Genomic DNA, 17,505 nt, shown 5'->3' on the forward strand with positions numbered 1-17,505 from the left:
AGAGGTTAAGACCCAGTACAGACTGGGTCACAGAACCGCAGATGCGGTAGACAACCACAGCAGAGAGGGAACGCCCGAAGCGGTGGGCAAGAACAGAGCAGGACGGGGCTGCAGGAGCAGCGAGCACAAGCAGGGCAGGACAGGACTGCCGGAGCAGCGGGCAGAAGCAGGGCAGGGCGGAAACCGCAGAAGCAGTAAGCAAGATAAGAGCAGAGCAGAAACCGCAGGAGCGGCAAGCAAGGCAAGAGCAGAGTGAAAACCGCAAGAGCGGCAAGCTAAGCAGGAGCAGAGCGGACACCGCAGAGCGGTAAACAAGGCAGGAGCAGAGCAGAAACCGCAAGAGCGGCAAGCTAAGCAGGAGCAGAGCGGACACCGCAGAGCGGTAAACAAGGCAGGAGCAGAGTAGAAACCGCAAGAGCGGCAAGCTAAGCAGGAGCAGAGCGGACATCGCAGAGCGGTAAACAAGGCAGGAGCAGAGCAGAAACCGCAAGAGCGGCAAGCTAAGCAGGAGCAGAGCGGACACCGCAGAGCGGTAAACAAGGCAGGAGCAGAGCAGAAACCGCAAGAGCGGCAAGCTAAGCAGGAGCAGAGCGGACACCGCAGAGCGGTAAACAAGGCAGGAGCAGAGCAGAAACCGCAAGAGCGGCAAGCTAAGCAGGAGCAGAGCGGACACCGCAGAGCGGTAAACAAGGCAAGGGGATAGGACTCTGTTCACAAAGAACAGACGGAGAAGGAAAGGCAGAACCAGAAGCACGCACAGTACTTACATAGAAGTAGCGAGCGTACACTAAATTCACAACAGAGGTACAGAGACGACGAGAAGGAATTTAGGAGCGGGTTCAGACTCTGCAGAAAGACGCAGAAAACAGACATAGAGGGAAAAGGGAGACAAGGTTAAAGTAGAAACGAGGCACAGACAACAGGGAACAGAGGAACGGGAACAGAGACAGCAAGGCAGGAACACAAACAGGACTCTGTTCAGACGGGAACAGATACCGCAAGGCAGGAACGCAAACAGGACTCTGTTCAGACGGGAACAGATACCGCAAGGCAAGAACACAAACAGGACTCTGTTCAGACGGGAACAGATACCGCAAGGCAGAGACACAAACAGGACTCTGTTCAGACGGGAACAGATACCGCAAGGCACAGACAGGCAGATCTAAGAATACGGCCCCTAGAAGGCGAAAGAACAGGCAAGAGGCGTGTTCACAAGAACAGACCACAGTTCAGACACAGAACTGGAAAACAGGCAGGAAAACAGGATAGGACCTGGCATGTCAGAGACAAAAAGCCAACTGACAAGAAACAATGCTCAGGCGCCATCTTGAGGAAGAAGGTGGTATAAATACCCAAAGATGGACAGCAATAGGCTGAAGGTGCAACAGGGGCGTGTCCGCAGCAGGTACAAGAAACAGGAAGTTCAGCGGGCGTCGCCCTATGCAGCCAAAGTGGAGCAGAGCAGAGCACAAGGAAAGAAGCCAGACCAGGAAGCTGGGCGGGAGATGAAGTTTGCGATCTTGCATGATGAGAGATGGAACACCATGCAAGAACGCCGCCAGGTATGCTACACGATCATCTCCCCTTGCCACCGCAATGCTGCGATCGACTTCGATCGCAGCATCGCGGGGGTTAATGTGCTGGGAGCAGTGCAGGACCGCTCCCTGCACATAGTACTGGGTGTCAGCTGTGACAATCAGCTGACACCCGGCGGCGATCGCGCCCGCACAGCCTGTGTGCGCGCGCGATCGCCATGACGTACTAATACGGGTCTGGCTCTTAAGTCCCAGGGCACAGACGCGTATTAGTATGTCAAATGTTGTTAAGGGGTTAAAGAAAGCCACAAAGATTAAAAGGTTGTGCAGGCAAAAAGAAACATTTCCCATGGGATTGTAACCGTAAAAAAAAAAGCAAAGTGATACTCTCCCACCAGCACCCACTGCTCTGTTGTCCCTGTGCTAACACTCGAAATGGAGATGTTAATGTTCCACAATCAACAGGATCGCTGCGACCTGCGATTGGCTGCATCAGTCAAGGTGACTTGAGCAACACATCATCATAAAATATGCAACTCAGTCACTTGACCACTGCAGCTAATCACAAGCCGCAGCGATCTTGCCGCTGTAGGAATGGTGATCTCGCCGCTTTCTGCTTGCGCTGAATCCCGCTGGGTGCCGGTAGCTGACGGACGGAAAAATTCTGTCTCTCGCGCGCTCTGTCCAGACTTTTTTGTTTTCCTCGTACACCCCCTCTAAGGATGTTGTAACCTGCTCCGGGTGCAGTTTATTAAAAAGCAAACTGCAGTGTCATCTCCTTCCTCAGGTCCACCAGTGAGCCTCCACCACCGCCCCTGATGTCCGACATTGGCTGCTGTGCTGACGTCACGTTGACAGCGCGGCAGTAAATCAATGAGTTCAGCGGCTGCTTTTGTAGACAGAACCGCTGAGCTCACTGGCTACTGTACGCTCAACTTGTGCTGCAGCCTATGCCTGACACTGGGAGACACGGTGGAGGTTTTTGTTCCAAAAAAAAAAAACATATCGCGGGTCGAACATTATCTTCCTTTGAGGCCAAATTCAGACATTTGATTACTTACTGCAATGCATAGACTGGCCACTGCTCTCAACTCAAACTTGACGACCTCTCACCTACTTATGAGGCCGTCTGTCCAGTTCGAGTCAGGAGACCCCAATCCGTGCATTGCAGTTTGTGTTTAGACTGTGATACATAGACCTGAAGATTCTCCCTAAGATTGTCTGCCTGTATTATACAAGGTCCTTGTTTCTGCTTGGTATTCTATTTATTGTCTGTATAACTATGGACGTGACGGACAAATGCTAAAGTATAATTTTATGTATTCATTCCTCCGCAGCAATGATGATCTGATTGAAGTCTGCTATAAAATCTGCGCTTGTAACACAGTGCATGACATCCTCCGGGGTGGGACCATCACTGTGCAGTTCCACCAGCTCTTCATGAAGCCAAGCAAAGAAAAAATAGATTATCTTCTCGAGGTATGGCTTGTTATTGAACTAAAGTCTTTTGATATAGTCCTATAGGTTAAAGAGGTGTTCCCAGAATCAGGGGTTACCTCCTGCGATCCAGAGAACCGGCCTCTACAAAGCTTTAGTGTAAAGTGACCTCTCTCGGTGATGAGTTCCTGTGAATCTCAGACATACACCATTACTTTTTTTTACAGTAATTCTGAGCACAAGTTACTTCCGGCTTGATGGATTATACTGGGACCTTTTTTCGTGTGTGTGTATAGATAGAATGAATATATATATATATAATGGAACGGCTACTGAGAATACAAACTGATGTAAACGAGCGTCAGACGTGATGATATATTGTTTTGCTTTCTAGGTTTGTTCCAGGTCTCTAAAGGTAGAAGAATCCTCAGAGTCTGAAAGGCGAAGTATGGCGTCATTTTTAAAGTAAGTTCTTTTATCACCACAAAAATGGAATAGTCAGCCTTGTTCTTTTTGGTAGCGTTTCTCTGGTTTCCAGGTTTTTGTGTAGCTGGAACTAACTTAGCAAACTCTCTTACAATGGAAAACCTCAACTCTGTACCAGTTACCATAATCGGAGCTCTTCTGACATCAGGCTTTTTTTTTTTTTTTTTTTTTTTTTAAATCAAAACCAATTTTATTGAGGTATAAACTACAGAAAGTACCAGATCACAGGAGTACAGTGATGTTTCCAAAATGTAAAAAGGCGCATTAACATTCAGCATTTGAGGAGAGCATTTACTTCAGATCTTTAATATAAATGCAAACAAGCCCTCCCTTACCCCAACCAGCTAATTCCCACCCACCCTTGTCTGGAGTGCATACAAATAAGGACCAAATAGGGCCCGCCCACCGGAAGCTGAAGGAGCAGGACGTGTCTGTGAAGAGCTCCTGCAGAGCCCTGTCCTAAGGGACGTTTTTGGCTCCTTTTGACTTCTTCCCCAGCTTGCTGCCCTCCCAGAGCCTGCAGAAACGGCCCCCGGCACTCCTTGGTGCGAGGTACCGGAGCCTCAAGCTAAAGACTGAGTCCTGGCCTGTGAGCGGCCGCCATCTTGGACACGAGGAGACGCATCCCCGGATCCTGCCTCTGCTCCTGCTGCACTCCCCTGACAGGAATCTCTACTAGCCAGGGGTAAGTGCTTCGGAGCGGCACCCCATGATCACCTGTTAAGAGAAACTTACCTCATCCTCCCTCGTGATCCGGAGACGGCGGGGCGGCCTGCGTGGAGGGCGCCACGTCCTCTGTGGAGTCCTGCGGAGCGGGGCGTCGGGACTTTCCCTCAGACGGTGTGTGGTGCAGGGTGGAGAGGCTGCTTGTCCTGGGCTCTGTATCGGCGAGGTGGAGGTGAAGTGGAGAGGGGCTGGGGTCTGAAAAGCAGTCTGGGGCCCACCCATCTCTGTGGATTTCAGCAACATCAGTGAGGCAGTGCAACGGAGACCTTTGAGGCTATTCTTGCTCTTTGAATTTGGCCCAAACAGAGCATCAAAACCCTGATAATTCTCCTTTATACTCTGTGTTCACTACAGGGTCATCTCTTACATCAGTGGAGTTTTATAGGAGTTTGTTAAACCCCAAATAACCGTCCTCCATTGTTGATTACATCAAAACTCCATCCAGTGGACATTTGAAATATAACAATTATTTTTCATCATTCACTTCAAACGCCATCTTGGGGCCCACAAGAATATTGCAGTCTCAATTTTTTACAACTATTGTTCTCTCACTACTCCTATGATACCACCCATGATATCTCCATGGTCATCTAATAACCGGCCTTGACCCCACATATCCAGTTTATTACTGGACAATAGATAACCTGCTCTGGCGATCTCTCCATTTCTTATCATGAAATAACTACTGTCTGCAAACTATGATTCTGTGAGTCTTCTCTGATTACCTGCTCATGTTCTCCCCTGCCCCCCCGCCCCCTTGTACACCTCCTCCAGCCTCCTGTTTTTTTGACCCCGCAGCTCAGCAATTCTTTGAAATTTTCACACAGCTGAAGGCCGTCTTCGAACAATATCTTTGGCCTATATGGACCGCTACCTTCTCCGTAGCGGGCAAAAACAATCTTCATAATATGGCTCCTACTCTAGACCAAGAGGAACATCCCGCCCAATCTGAAGACGGAGGGGATCTACATCAACCCCCCAAAACGCCCCGCAATTCTACTTCTAGGAAAGGGGAATCAGAAATGGACCCTTCGGAACTAGCGGCTGAGGTCACTGCTAGGCTACTTCCTGAAATCAAAACCATAATACAATCCACACTAAATACTGCGCTGCTGGATCTATAAGCCAGACAGGATGAACAAGCCGAACAGCTCACTGAGTTAGAAACACGAATATCGAACATTGAAGATGATTCGAATGAGGACCACTCCAAAATAGCGGTTATTGTTCGTGAAAACACAATTCTGAGAGACCGTATAGATGACCTTGAGAACCGCTCCCGCAGAAGCAACCTGCGTTTGGTGGGTCTACCTGAATCGTATCTTCAGAACACTCTGAAACCCCTATGCGAGAATGAAGTCGCAAAAGCCCTAAAACTACCTGAAGGTAAAAAGGTGGAAAGGGTCCACAGAATTGGTCCTCCACCCTCTGTCTCTGGAGCCCACAATACAACCAGGCCAAGACAGGTCATTATGAAATTCTTGGATTTCAATGATAAAGCTGACATTATCCGAGCATACAAACAAACCACCCATTGATCATTCAAGGCCATAAAATCTTGCTTTTCGAAGACTACTCCATTGAAGTAACCAGGAAAAGGAAGTCGTTCAGCTCTTTATGCACCAGACTGCACAAAGGAAAAATTTGCTTTCAACTCCGCTACCCGGCTACTCTACGCCTGAAAGACACAGATGGCTCTTTCTGGGAATTTATCTCACCTGATGATAAGGCAGAATCTTTTGTCAGCAGTCTCCTGTGCCCAAGGGCCATCCCTGAACAGACCCACCAAGCGATAACTCCCTCTAGCTCACGGTCCCCTAAGAGACCCACGAGACGAGGAGACAAAGGAGACCAGAGTTATAACAATCGTTGATTTAATGAGTTTCTCCTTTTATACACCTGGAGACTCTGGTATAAAAGTCTTTTATGGAGGCAATTGCTTAAGAAAAATTCTGATAAAATAACTTAATTAAGGGGGATTTAAATGTAATTTGTTATATTCTACACATGGTCGGGCAGAAGTGAAGCCCAGGAGATAGTGTTTTTTTTTCCCTAGCGAGCAGTTAAAAATGTTCACGCTCTTGCTAGGTCAGTTCTATAAAATTTTGGTTTATTGTTATTTGAAATTGTTTCACATGTTCGAGCTTTGCTCTTTAGTACATAATCTAATTACATGTCATCATTATTTTGTACGTTTTTCACCAAACATGTTTATCTTTACAGTCTTTGAATATGTTTATCCTATCTTGGAATGTTAAAGGTTTGCGATCTCCCCAAAAACGGATGAAAGTCCTTAGACATTTAAAACGTTTAAAGCCCGACATAGCCCTCCTACAGGAAACGTATTTACCTGAAGCGGATTTCCCCCGGATGAAAAAATTATGGCTTGGGGGTGTCTATGGTTCATCGTCCGTGGATAGAGGGGCTGGGGTCTTAATCCTTATCAATAAACAATTTATACACCAGATCATAAGCCAGCAGCAGGATGGAGAGGGGAGGTTGATACAATTAACATTATCTACTTCTTGTGGAACCTTCTCTCTCTATAATGTTTATGCCCCTAACATAGGTAACAAATCCTTTTTCAAACAATTGGAGACTAGACTTTTACTTGACTCCAACCCTAACAAAATAGTAGGTGGAGATTTTAACTCTGTGGTTTCAGTGCACGAGGATAGGAAGAACACTGCTGCTACTCCGCAATCAACAACCTCGCATGACAAAGTACTAGCACCTCTTATGTCTACCTGCCATTTAATTGATTCATGGAGGTTCCTGAACCCTAGTAATAGAGAATTTACGCACTTCTCACACGCCAATGACTCCTGGTCTCGAATTTACTATTTTTTTGTCTCTCCTTCTCTGTTGGCTGAAACTGATAACGGTTCAAATTGATGATATTGTTATTTCTGATCATTCTCCAGTAAGGTTGGAACTATCAAAGAATTTCCCTCGGGGCCCCGACTTCTTATGGAGATTTCCAGATTACTTTTGCAAAGACTCATTTCCTCTCTCAGGTTATGGTGGCGCGAATTCTTATCTGACAATTCGGCACACCAAGATAACCCCACATTATGGGAATCAGCCAAGGCGGTACTTAGGGGGAAAATTTTGGCGTATACTTTTTCTCACAAAAAGAGTTATGAAAAAATATAGTGAACTATCCTCTGAACTGAAACAAGCCTACACTACATTTCTTCTTGACCCTTCCCCTCTAAATAAAACACATTGGTCTCAAAAACAATCTGAATTCAACCAATACGCAGATATGAGAGAAAAATTCCATTTATCTCAAACAGAAGCATTTTTATAGGTTTGGCAACAAATCAGGGAGGATAATGGCCAATTTAGCGAAAGGTCTGAAAAAGCCACAGGGAATTTTCCAATTAAGAAATATCAACGGGGTAATTCCCATGAATCCTAAATCAATTAATGAGATTTTAGGCTCATTCTATAAGGACCTATACAAAAATCCAAAACAAACCTTGCCCCTCTCTGATACACTATTAGATAAGGTCAGACTACCTTTATTTTCGGAGGAACATAAATCCGTATTAAATAAACCTATTTCATTGGAAGAGATTACTAATATACAATTAGAAATTTGAAACCAAACAAAGCCCCTGGACCTGATGGATACACTTCTGACTTCTTTAAATCCTTAACGGAAGAGGTGTCCCCGTTATTAGTATCGATCTTCAATAAAATAATTAATGGCAATCCCATTTTCCCTTCCGCAAATATGGCTTATATCAAACTATTACTAAAACCAGGCAAAGATCCATTATCCCCCAATTCATACAGACCGATTTCCCTTATAAATATCGACATCAAGCTTTTATCTATAATAATGCCTGACAGACTGGCCTCTATTTTACCCCACCTTATATCCCATGTACAAGCAGGCTTTGTTAAGGGTCGCTCAGCCACGCTAAATATTAGGAAAGTATTATTGGCGCTTGATAAAATCCACTCTACACCTAATTTAAAGGGGTCCACGGCAATTATCTCCCTGGACGCTGGAAAGGCCTTTAATAATATAAGTTGGGATTGGTTATATATGGTTTTAACCAAGATGTCATTGTCGGGCCCTTTTTTTAATCATATTTGTAATTTATATATGTCTCCAAAAGCTCAGGTGTATACCCCGGGTTTTCTATCCACTCCCTTCCCTCTTGAAAAGGGAACGAGACAAGGGTGTCTTTTATCCCCTCTACTTTTTAACCTGGCACTAGAACCCTTAGTTTGTTTTCTATCAGACCCTAAAACTTTATCAGGCATCCAATTTAATAAAAAATCAATTCAGGCGGCATTGTTTGCAGACTACATCATTTTGTTTGTCGGATCCCATCCTGCATTTACCTCTAGTGTTGGATCTACTTAAACATTTTGTCACTTACTCTGGGTTTAAAATAAATGCTAAAAAATGTGAATTACTACCATTAACTGAAAAAGGAATGAAACTCTACCCAAAAAAATCTTTCTGTGATATTAATATAGCTACATCTCATATCACCTATTTGGGCATAAAAATAGGCCGTTTGCCATCCTCTTTGTATACTTTAAATTATCCGCCCCCTCATCAAAAGTCAGTTGAAATCGTGGCAGGATTTGCCCTTGTCTTTTTTAGGTAGGGCGCATCTCGTTAAGATGATCAGTACTTCTAAAATTATGTATCAACTCCATACTCTACCATTGCTACTGAAACACTCTGATGTAGTTACACTTAATAGGGCCTTTAGTCGTTTTATATGGAGAGGAAAACGTCCTAGGATTAATCTAGACAAACTTATGTCATCCAAGGATGATGGAGGTATCAATTTTCCAAGTATCAGGAATTACAACCTTGCTTGCCTTTTTCGCTACATAATCAACTGGCTCCACAAAAGACATACATACTCTGATTACTCTCTGGAATCAGACTATGCTTACCCCTTCAATTTAACCGCACTTCTACACTCTCGCTATACTTCCCTACCCCCAGCAATCAAAAAATCAGTAACTTTTAAAGACACCATTTTCAGTTGGAAAGCGGTTAGAAAGAAATATGGCCTTTCTTTCAGAATTTCTAAGCACTTGCCGCTATGGTGGAATCCGGAATTTCCACAGGGCAGTGAAAATAAATTATTTTTTAAATGGCAGCAAGCAGGTATACATAACATATCTCACCTACTTCACCCAACTGAGCGGAGATGGTTGACTTACCCAGAATGTATGGATCAGTATGATCTACCTCTTCAGCATGGCCTTCAATTTGAACAAATTAGACTATCCATTATGTCAAACTTAAGGGATGTTACCTTCGAGACCTTTCAAAACGAATTAGATGTAATTTTATTATCCCCAACAGGCACTCCCTCAATATCTAGTCTTTACTCGGCTATGAAATCCAATTTATTAAAGATACACCCTGACATTTTCTTTAAATATTGGAAGCATCAATTTGAAGTCGTTGAAATTCCCACTAAAATCAGATTAGGCTGGAAGATTTTTAGAAAATACATTATAAATTAAACATGGAGAGAAACTCGGTATAAAATAATACACTGGGCCATTTACGCTTTTAATATACCGAAAAAAAGATCCATTATCAAATAGATTGATTGCATGCCCTAAATGTCATCATCCATACTCTGACCTTATGCATGGCCTGTGGTCCTGCTCTGATTCAACAGTATACTGGGATCAGGTCTCAGACTTGATGAATACTATATGGGGTTCAGGGTACCCTCTCTCCATACTTAGCTCTACTACATCATTGGAGCAACACAGAGAACCCCGACAAAAAATCAAAAGGCCCCCCAAAACTGCTTCATACTCTACTCTTCCTGGCGAAAAAAACAGTTACTCAAACATTGGCTGGACCCCATCATCCCCCTATAGCAGAGCTAATAATCCAAATAAAACATTTTATGGGAGTAGAACAACTAGATGCCCTCAGTAACAAAGAACAACAAGCTGGCAAGTTTCTTTCAAAATGGATGCAGTTTATTATAACATGCTGCTCTCTGACTGAGAAGAATAAAATTGTCCAACCATTTACTTCTACAGAATGGCTTATACTAGAGGATTTACACAACAACCTAGGACTTTTACGCGTTAACTAAAACATGGGAGATAATCAACACAAATTACCGATATTTACTTAATTCCCTTGGTTAAAGATGACTGTAACTTGCTAATACTTATTTTTTGTATCTTTGCTTATTTATTAGGCCAGCTAACTGGAACTTATCGATTATTCATTGTGCATGATCTATGTACAGGCTCCTTTTATTATTGTGCATTCTGGCTTTGTTTCATATGTCTTTTATATGTTTTTGCTTTTCTGAAAAAAACAAATAAAAATGATGTTTTGAGAAAAAAAATAAAATAAATAAGGACCAATTTTTCAGTGTTCAAGAATAGAAAGGTTGTCTCTCTGGCGGTACCAGCCTCAGGTTCCGCTGTTGGGCATTTAATCCAGTCTCCCCACTGCTTTCCGAACTTGGCTGTGGCTCCCCTCTTCATGTAAACCTTTTTCTCCATTAGGATAGTAGTATTTAGGCGTTGGACCGTGTCCTTTATTGTAGGTGGGGTGTTGGACAGCCAATCTTTAGTAATAGACTTTCTTGTGTGATAGGTTTTTTTTTTTCTATGGCCTGTTGTAGTGGAGGAGAGGCTCCAATATCTCCCACACATCCTAAAACACAATATTTAGCATCTAGAGACAGTTGGATGTATGTATATGTGTGTATGTATGTATGTATGTATGTATGTATGTATGTATATATATATGTATATATATATATATATATATATATATATATATATATATATATAATAATATCCCTTAATTCCCCCTGTCTGGGACATGACCAGAACATATGGACCAAATCTGCTGCTTCTTCACTACATCTTGGATATGGATCATCCAATCTGAGATTCATTTTTAGCATAATTTTTGGAGTCCTATGTGCTCTATGGATAAGAAATAGTTGGGATCTGTCCTGCACTATATTAATGGACACTTTTCCAGGGGATTCCAAAATACCTTCCTATTCTTCCGGGGCAATGTGCCCAATATCCCTTTCCCATCTAGAACGGATCAAAAGCATAGGATCCTCTAAAGTATTGGCTAGCAAAGATTTGTGCATTAACTGGGACCTTGTGCGCTGGACCTCCACTGAGAAGTCTGCGGGAAAAAGGAGATTTTCTGTAGCCGTTCCACCGCTAAATGTCCTGCTTCTCTCTTGCTTTCCTTAATCTGATATCTCGGTCCCTGTAGTGCAGGGTTTTGATCAGAATAGGCCTGGGGGGTCTGCACTTTGGTCCCGGACTTATGGGAACCCTGCGAGCTCTCTCCACAGCAAACAAAGGAGTGATGGTATCTTTGCCAAAGATATCTAGTAACCATTTTTAAAATTAAAAAAAAAACAAAAAAAAACATCTGGTTCCTTTCCCTCAGCCTTTTCCGGAACCCCCACCAGCCTAATATTATGGCGTCTGACTATTTTCCAGGTCATCAGCCTTGGCAATCAGAGACTGTGACTGCTTGCTAGTGACTGTATATCTCTGCGGACTGGTGGGAGAGCGTCTTCCAGCTCACTGACTTTGCTTTCCACGCTGTGGTACGCTCTGCCTCTTTCTGCACATTGACATATTATAGAAAAAGATTATTGTATATGGCCAACTTGTCCCATCAGTGTATTGAGAGTGAAGTTTCATTTGTTAACTGCATTGAGGACATCTTGCAGGGAAGGGCGGTCCCTCTGGGAAGTCTCTTTTAAGGATACAACTTTTCCCTGTATGAGCTGCAGTAGATCCATTATCTCAGGGGACTCTGTCTCCTCCTCCATAGATAATGCCATAAATCAGGACCCTTCACCAGATGTCCCCCCCCATTCACTGTGTAGCAGACACTGCCCTCTTGGGCGTGGTACTATAGGATGGAGGCTTGTAAACTGCTCCAGCCGCACCGCCATATCTCTTGTCACATCTTTCTTTTCCGCCCGCCAGCAGTGTGGGTGCTTTCTTGGATTTCGGCCGGCGCCACATCTTCACCTCTCCACTGCTTTTGGGGCGCATCATGACACTGCCACAGCATGTAGATCAGCTCCCCATCATTTAAGGACTTTGACTCACCTGCTTCTTTAATTGGTGGTCCTCTGCCTCTAAATTGTTTGTTCAGGATGAGTGCCACAGGAGCTCAGGGAAGGCACGTCTCACTGCATACACTGCTCTGCCATGTCCCCTCGCCATCGTTCTTTAACCTCTTCTTGACATGACTTAGTATTACATCAAGTATCAGATTCCCTAATGTGATGCAAGCTCAGGAACACTGCTGTGTAGCACAGCTAGCAGGTAATGGCTGTGTAGCACAGCCATCATCTGCCTCTAACAGCAGCAAATGGAGCTGAGCGCGACCCGCTGCTGTTAACCACTTAAATGCTGCAGTCAAGACATAGCTGAAGACCTCCGTGTCTATCATGGCAATTACTGTTCTCTAAGGGAATTAAAAAATTAAAGTAAAAAAAAAAACATTTTACAAATGTAAAAGTTTAGACCCGCTCAGCTCCCACCTTCCCCAATTTAAAAATAATGAAATTAAAAATATCTCGATGTATGTAAAAGTCCCAGTTTGTCGATATATAAAATTAATCAAATCGATAAATGCCATAACCAGAAAAACAAATCAATAGAATAGCCTGTCCTGATCGGGGCAATTTCAGAGCTTTCCCCATACCTCACATCCCTAATTTATTTGCCTCAGGTTAACCCTGGACTCTGATCTCTCCTTCAAACCACATATCCAAGCCCTTTCCACTTCCTGCTGACTCCAACTCAAAAACATCTCCCGGATCCGCACATTCCTCAACCATAAATCTGCAAATACACTAGTGCACGCCCTCCTCCTCTCCCGCCTCAACTACTGCAACCTCCTGCTCTGTGGCCTCCCTTCTACCACTCTAGCACCCCTCCAATCTATCCTAAACTCTGCTGCCCGACTAATCAACCTGTCCCCCCCGCTATTCCCCGGCCTCTCCTCTTTGTCAATCCCTTCACTAGCTCCCCATTGCCCAGAGACTCCAGTTCAAAAGCCTAACTATGGCATACAAAGCCACCCACAACCTGTCTCCTCCATACATCTGTAACCTAGTCTCCCGGTACCTACTTGCACGCAACCTCCGATTCTCACAAGATTTCCTTCTCTACTCCCCTTTCTCAATATTCCTTCCACGATGGCATTGGAGGATGTTGTCCATGCCCTATTGGGGGACAGGAACATGGAGAGTTTAAAAGCCCCTCCCCACCGTCAATCCCCAGTGTTTTCCTGTCCCCCTTGGGGCATGGAGAGATCCTACAGTGCTGTCGGGCCAGCAGGGCAGCGCTGTATTTTGACCTGTGTTTGCCAGGCAGTGGTCGGTCGGGGTGCTCCCTCCTCCCTCCATGCTGCTCCCCTTTGGGACCATCCTGGCTTCCTACGCCCCACAGAGGGTAAAGCAAGCCAGTGGATCATTTATGCCAGAGGCCGCTCCTGCTCTCTGGCATCTCCTCTTTCCTGGCAGCCTGGGGAGCGCGGATGTTGCTGCGCGCACGGGGGACTTTGAATGTTTGATCCAGGACCGTCAAGACCCATACCAACTCTGGATTGGCCCTTAAGTGACCGGAAAGGGGAGGGGACTGAGGTCCCTTGCTGGGAGGCACGGTTTTCTATTTAAAACCCGCCTGAAGACACCAAAAGGTAAGGCTATTCCCACCATGGACGGTGACAGGTCCAGTACCCCTGCATCTGCAGAGCCCAGCATGCCCTCGGTTACAGTGAGTAGTACCTGGGTGGTCACTATGGGGTTATCTCGGCCTCCTTTTTTAGATGACACTAGATCTCCCCTCCTTCTAGTTACATGGGTTCCCTTCTCTTCCCCTTTCTTAGGAAGACAAGCCCCCCGCCTCTAAGAAGGATAAAGACCAGCCCCGTAGATGTGGCATCTGTACAAAAAAGCTGTCCTCATCCTATAAGAAGAAGTTGTCATCCCTGTACGGATAAAATAATTTGAGAAGAAAACCCCTCACTGATCGAGGAGCTCAGATCACTCTTTAAACAGGGGGTCCAGGTTGTTAGACAGGAGGTCCAAGCTTCTTTTGCTGCCCTGCCTGTCTATTCCTCCTCCAGCTCCCCCCCCCCCCCCCCCCCTAAGAAGAGGAAAATTCAAGACTTAGACTCAGATGTGGTCTCTGTGGACGCTAGTAGCTCAGCCTCTGATGATTTTGAGGAATTGGCATCCGTAGGGCCTGCCAAAAAATTAGAATCCAGTAGGTATTTTTCCTCGGACAACTTAGAGGAACTACTGGACGCAGTTAGAGGCACTATGGGGCTGGAGGAAGTGGAGGTTCCCTGTTCTGTTCAGGACGAGATGTTTAAGGGTCTAAAAACAAAAAAAGCAGACTGGTTTTCCAGTCCATGAGGTAATTGGAGATCTCATCCGACAGGAATGGGAATCCCCGGAAAATCGTCTCACCACCCCTTCGGAATTAAAACATAGGTTTCCGTTAGAGGGTGAAGGATTTGAGTGGGAAGTCCCTAAGGTGGACATCCAGGTGGCTAGGGTAGTGAGAAAAACCTCACTTCCCTTTGAGGACTCGTCCCAATTAAAGGATCCTTTGGACCGCAAAATGGAAAGCGTCCTTAAAAAATCATGGGAAACCTCCTCTGCCTCTCTCAAAGTCAATATTTCCTCGACTTGTGTGACCAGATCCCTCTTCAAATGGCTGACCCAACTGGAGGAACATCTGTCTCAGGGCACGTCCAGGGCAGACCTGCTTGACTCCATCCCTCTCCTTCAAAAAGCCACAGGTTTCTTAGCGGACGTCTCGGCTGAGTCAGTCCGGATCGCGGCCAGAGCAGCTGTCCTGTCCAATACTGCTCACCGTGCACTATGGCTCAAAACATGGAGTGGGGACGTCACCTTTAAAGTTAAGCTCTGTTCCATTCCATTCCAAGGAAAATATGTATTTGGCCCAGCCCTGGATGAAATCCTGGAAAAGGCCTCGGACAGGAAGAAAACCCTTCCTGAACAGAAACAGGCTAAGAAACGTTCCTTTCGGCCTTCCCAAAGTCACCCCTCACAGTATAGAGGAAAGGGAAAATCTGGACGCTGGAGCTATCCTAAAGGCGGCAATGGCCGCAACATCCTTGTACCCCAGCAACAACACCAGCAGCAGGACAGGTAACTACTTGGTCCGTGTAGGGGGGCGTCTCTCGAATTTCTTTCCCCAGTGGCAGACAATATCTTCCTGCCAGTGGATCCTCAATACCATCGATGAGGGTCTTCTATTGGAATTCGAGAGTCACCCCCATCAGATCCTGAGGGTCACTTCCCTTCCTTCTTGGGGGGGCTCAGGAGCTCCTATCGGTCGCCCTAAAAAACCTTCTGAATTCGGGAGTGGTGTCTCTGGTCCCCCCTGGCCGGGAGGGAACGGGTCACTACTCAAAAATATTGCTAATACGGAAACCATCAGGGACCCCACGCATCATAATCAACCTGAAGTCCCTAAACCATCACATCAAATACAGACGATTCAAGATAGTCTATAAAAACAACTATTCCCCTAATGGGGAAGTCTTCGTCATGGCGACCATAGATTTAAAAGATGCGTTCTACCATGTGTCGATTCATCCATACCACAGGAAGTTCCTGCGGTTTGCAGTCCTCAGGGACAATATAACAGTTCACTACCAGTACAACGTACTGCCCTTCGGCATCTCTTCAGCACCCCGGGTGTTTACGAAGATTATGGCAGAAGTCATTGCACTCTTCCAGAAACAGGGCGTCTGTATAATTCCATACTTGGACGACATGTTGATTGTCGTTCCTTCAGTGGCGACTCTCAATCTTCACGTCTCTATAACCTTTAAAAACCCTTTTGGTCATTAGGTTGGGTTCCAAACCTAAAAAAGTCGGTACTCCTACCTACATCAAGGAGGAAATACCTTGGTGTCTTACTGCAACAAACAGATGTCCTTTCTACCATTGGAGCATCAGACAGCTCAGATCCAAAATCTCAAATTTCAGACACTTAAGAGAATCCAACGTTGAGAGCGACAATGTCTGTATTGGGGTCTATGACAGCCTGTATCCAGTCGGTGTCGTGGGCCCAGGCCCACTCAACGCCCCTACAGGATCATATCCTAAGATCCTGGAACAGACAAGGGGACTCACTAAACAAACAGTTCAGGACCCCTGGTCGGATAAAAGATTCTCTTTCTTGGTGGCTAAGCTCCCGAAATCTTCAGAGGGGGATTTCTTGGACCCTGGACCCTCTAATTACAGTGACTACTGACGCCAGTTTACGAGGCTGAGGAGCTATGGTGGCCCAGATTCCCTTTCAAGGCAGATGGAGTTCCGAGATCAGTGCCAGATCTTCCAACTTCAGGGAGCTAATGGCGGTAGAAAAACCGCTCAGAGCGGCAGTCAACCTTATCCAGGGTTCTCGCATTAAGATTCTCTCGGACAACGTGACTATAGTTGCCTTCCTTCGTCATCAAGGAGATACGAAGGTACACAGCCTAAAACAGATTGCAGGCCAAATATTTTTGGGGGCAGAACAACATCTATCACTTTCAGCAATCCACCTGAAAGGCTCAAACAACATTCAATCAGACTTTCTAAGCAGGAAAGATATTCAGCCAGGAGAATGGAGCCTGAATCCTCAGATTTTCCAGTCGCTGGTAGCAAAATGGGGTCTCCCCGAGGTAGATCTCTTTGCCAGTCGGTTAAACGCAAAACTTACCCTCTTCTTTTCATTGGACAGACGAGACAATGCCATGAATTAGGACGCACTAGCCCATCCCTGGCATTTCAAGCTGGTCTATGCGTTTCCTCCAATACCGCTGATGGCAAGAACCATCCAGAAAGTCAGGTTAGAGAGAGTGGCAACAATTCTGGTGGCCCCTCTGTGGCCCAAAAGGCCTTGGTTCGGGGCCATCACAGAACTCTGCCTAGCGGGTCCCGTGGTACTACCACAGGTCAACAACCTTCTCTCTCAAGGCCCCCTGTTCCATTCCAATCCTCAGTGGCTAAACCTGGCAGCCTGGTTACTGAAGCCGAGATCTTACGATCCAAAGGTCTCTCGGAAGAAGTTATAAAAACTCTTCAACAGAGTAGGAAACCAGTAACCAATGCAAAATATGGTAAAAATTCCTATCATGGTGCGCCCCGGATATTCCTGATACCTCACATCCCAACATTGCTCGGATCCTTGATTTTCTACAGAGTGGATTGGAGTTGGGTCTCAAACCCAGCACTCTTAAGGTGCAGATTTCAGCCCTAAGTTTCATATT

General features: G+C 45.4%; 1 protein-coding gene across 1 annotated transcript in view; it reads left to right on the top strand.

Annotated features, from left to right (window-relative positions):
- Positions 1-17,505, top strand: part of INTS8 (integrator complex subunit 8) — a 93,964-nt gene that overhangs the window by 30,259 nt on the left and 46,200 nt on the right. The window contains exons 11-12 of the mRNA XM_073679653.1: positions 2,873-3,014; positions 3,367-3,437. Of these exons, the coding sequence (XP_073535754.1) occupies positions 2,873-3,014; positions 3,367-3,437 (213 nt within the window). The remainder of the gene's footprint in view (positions 1-2,872; positions 3,015-3,366; positions 3,438-17,505) is intronic.

The sequence above is a fragment of the Phyllobates terribilis genome, unplaced genomic scaffold (assembly GCF_046119375.1).
Source record: "Phyllobates terribilis strain yellow unplaced genomic scaffold, ASM4611937v1 Scaffold_4__5_contigs__length_816908805, whole genome shotgun sequence".
In the NCBI taxonomy this organism is placed as follows: domain Eukaryota; kingdom Metazoa; phylum Chordata; class Amphibia; order Anura; family Dendrobatidae; genus Phyllobates; species Phyllobates terribilis.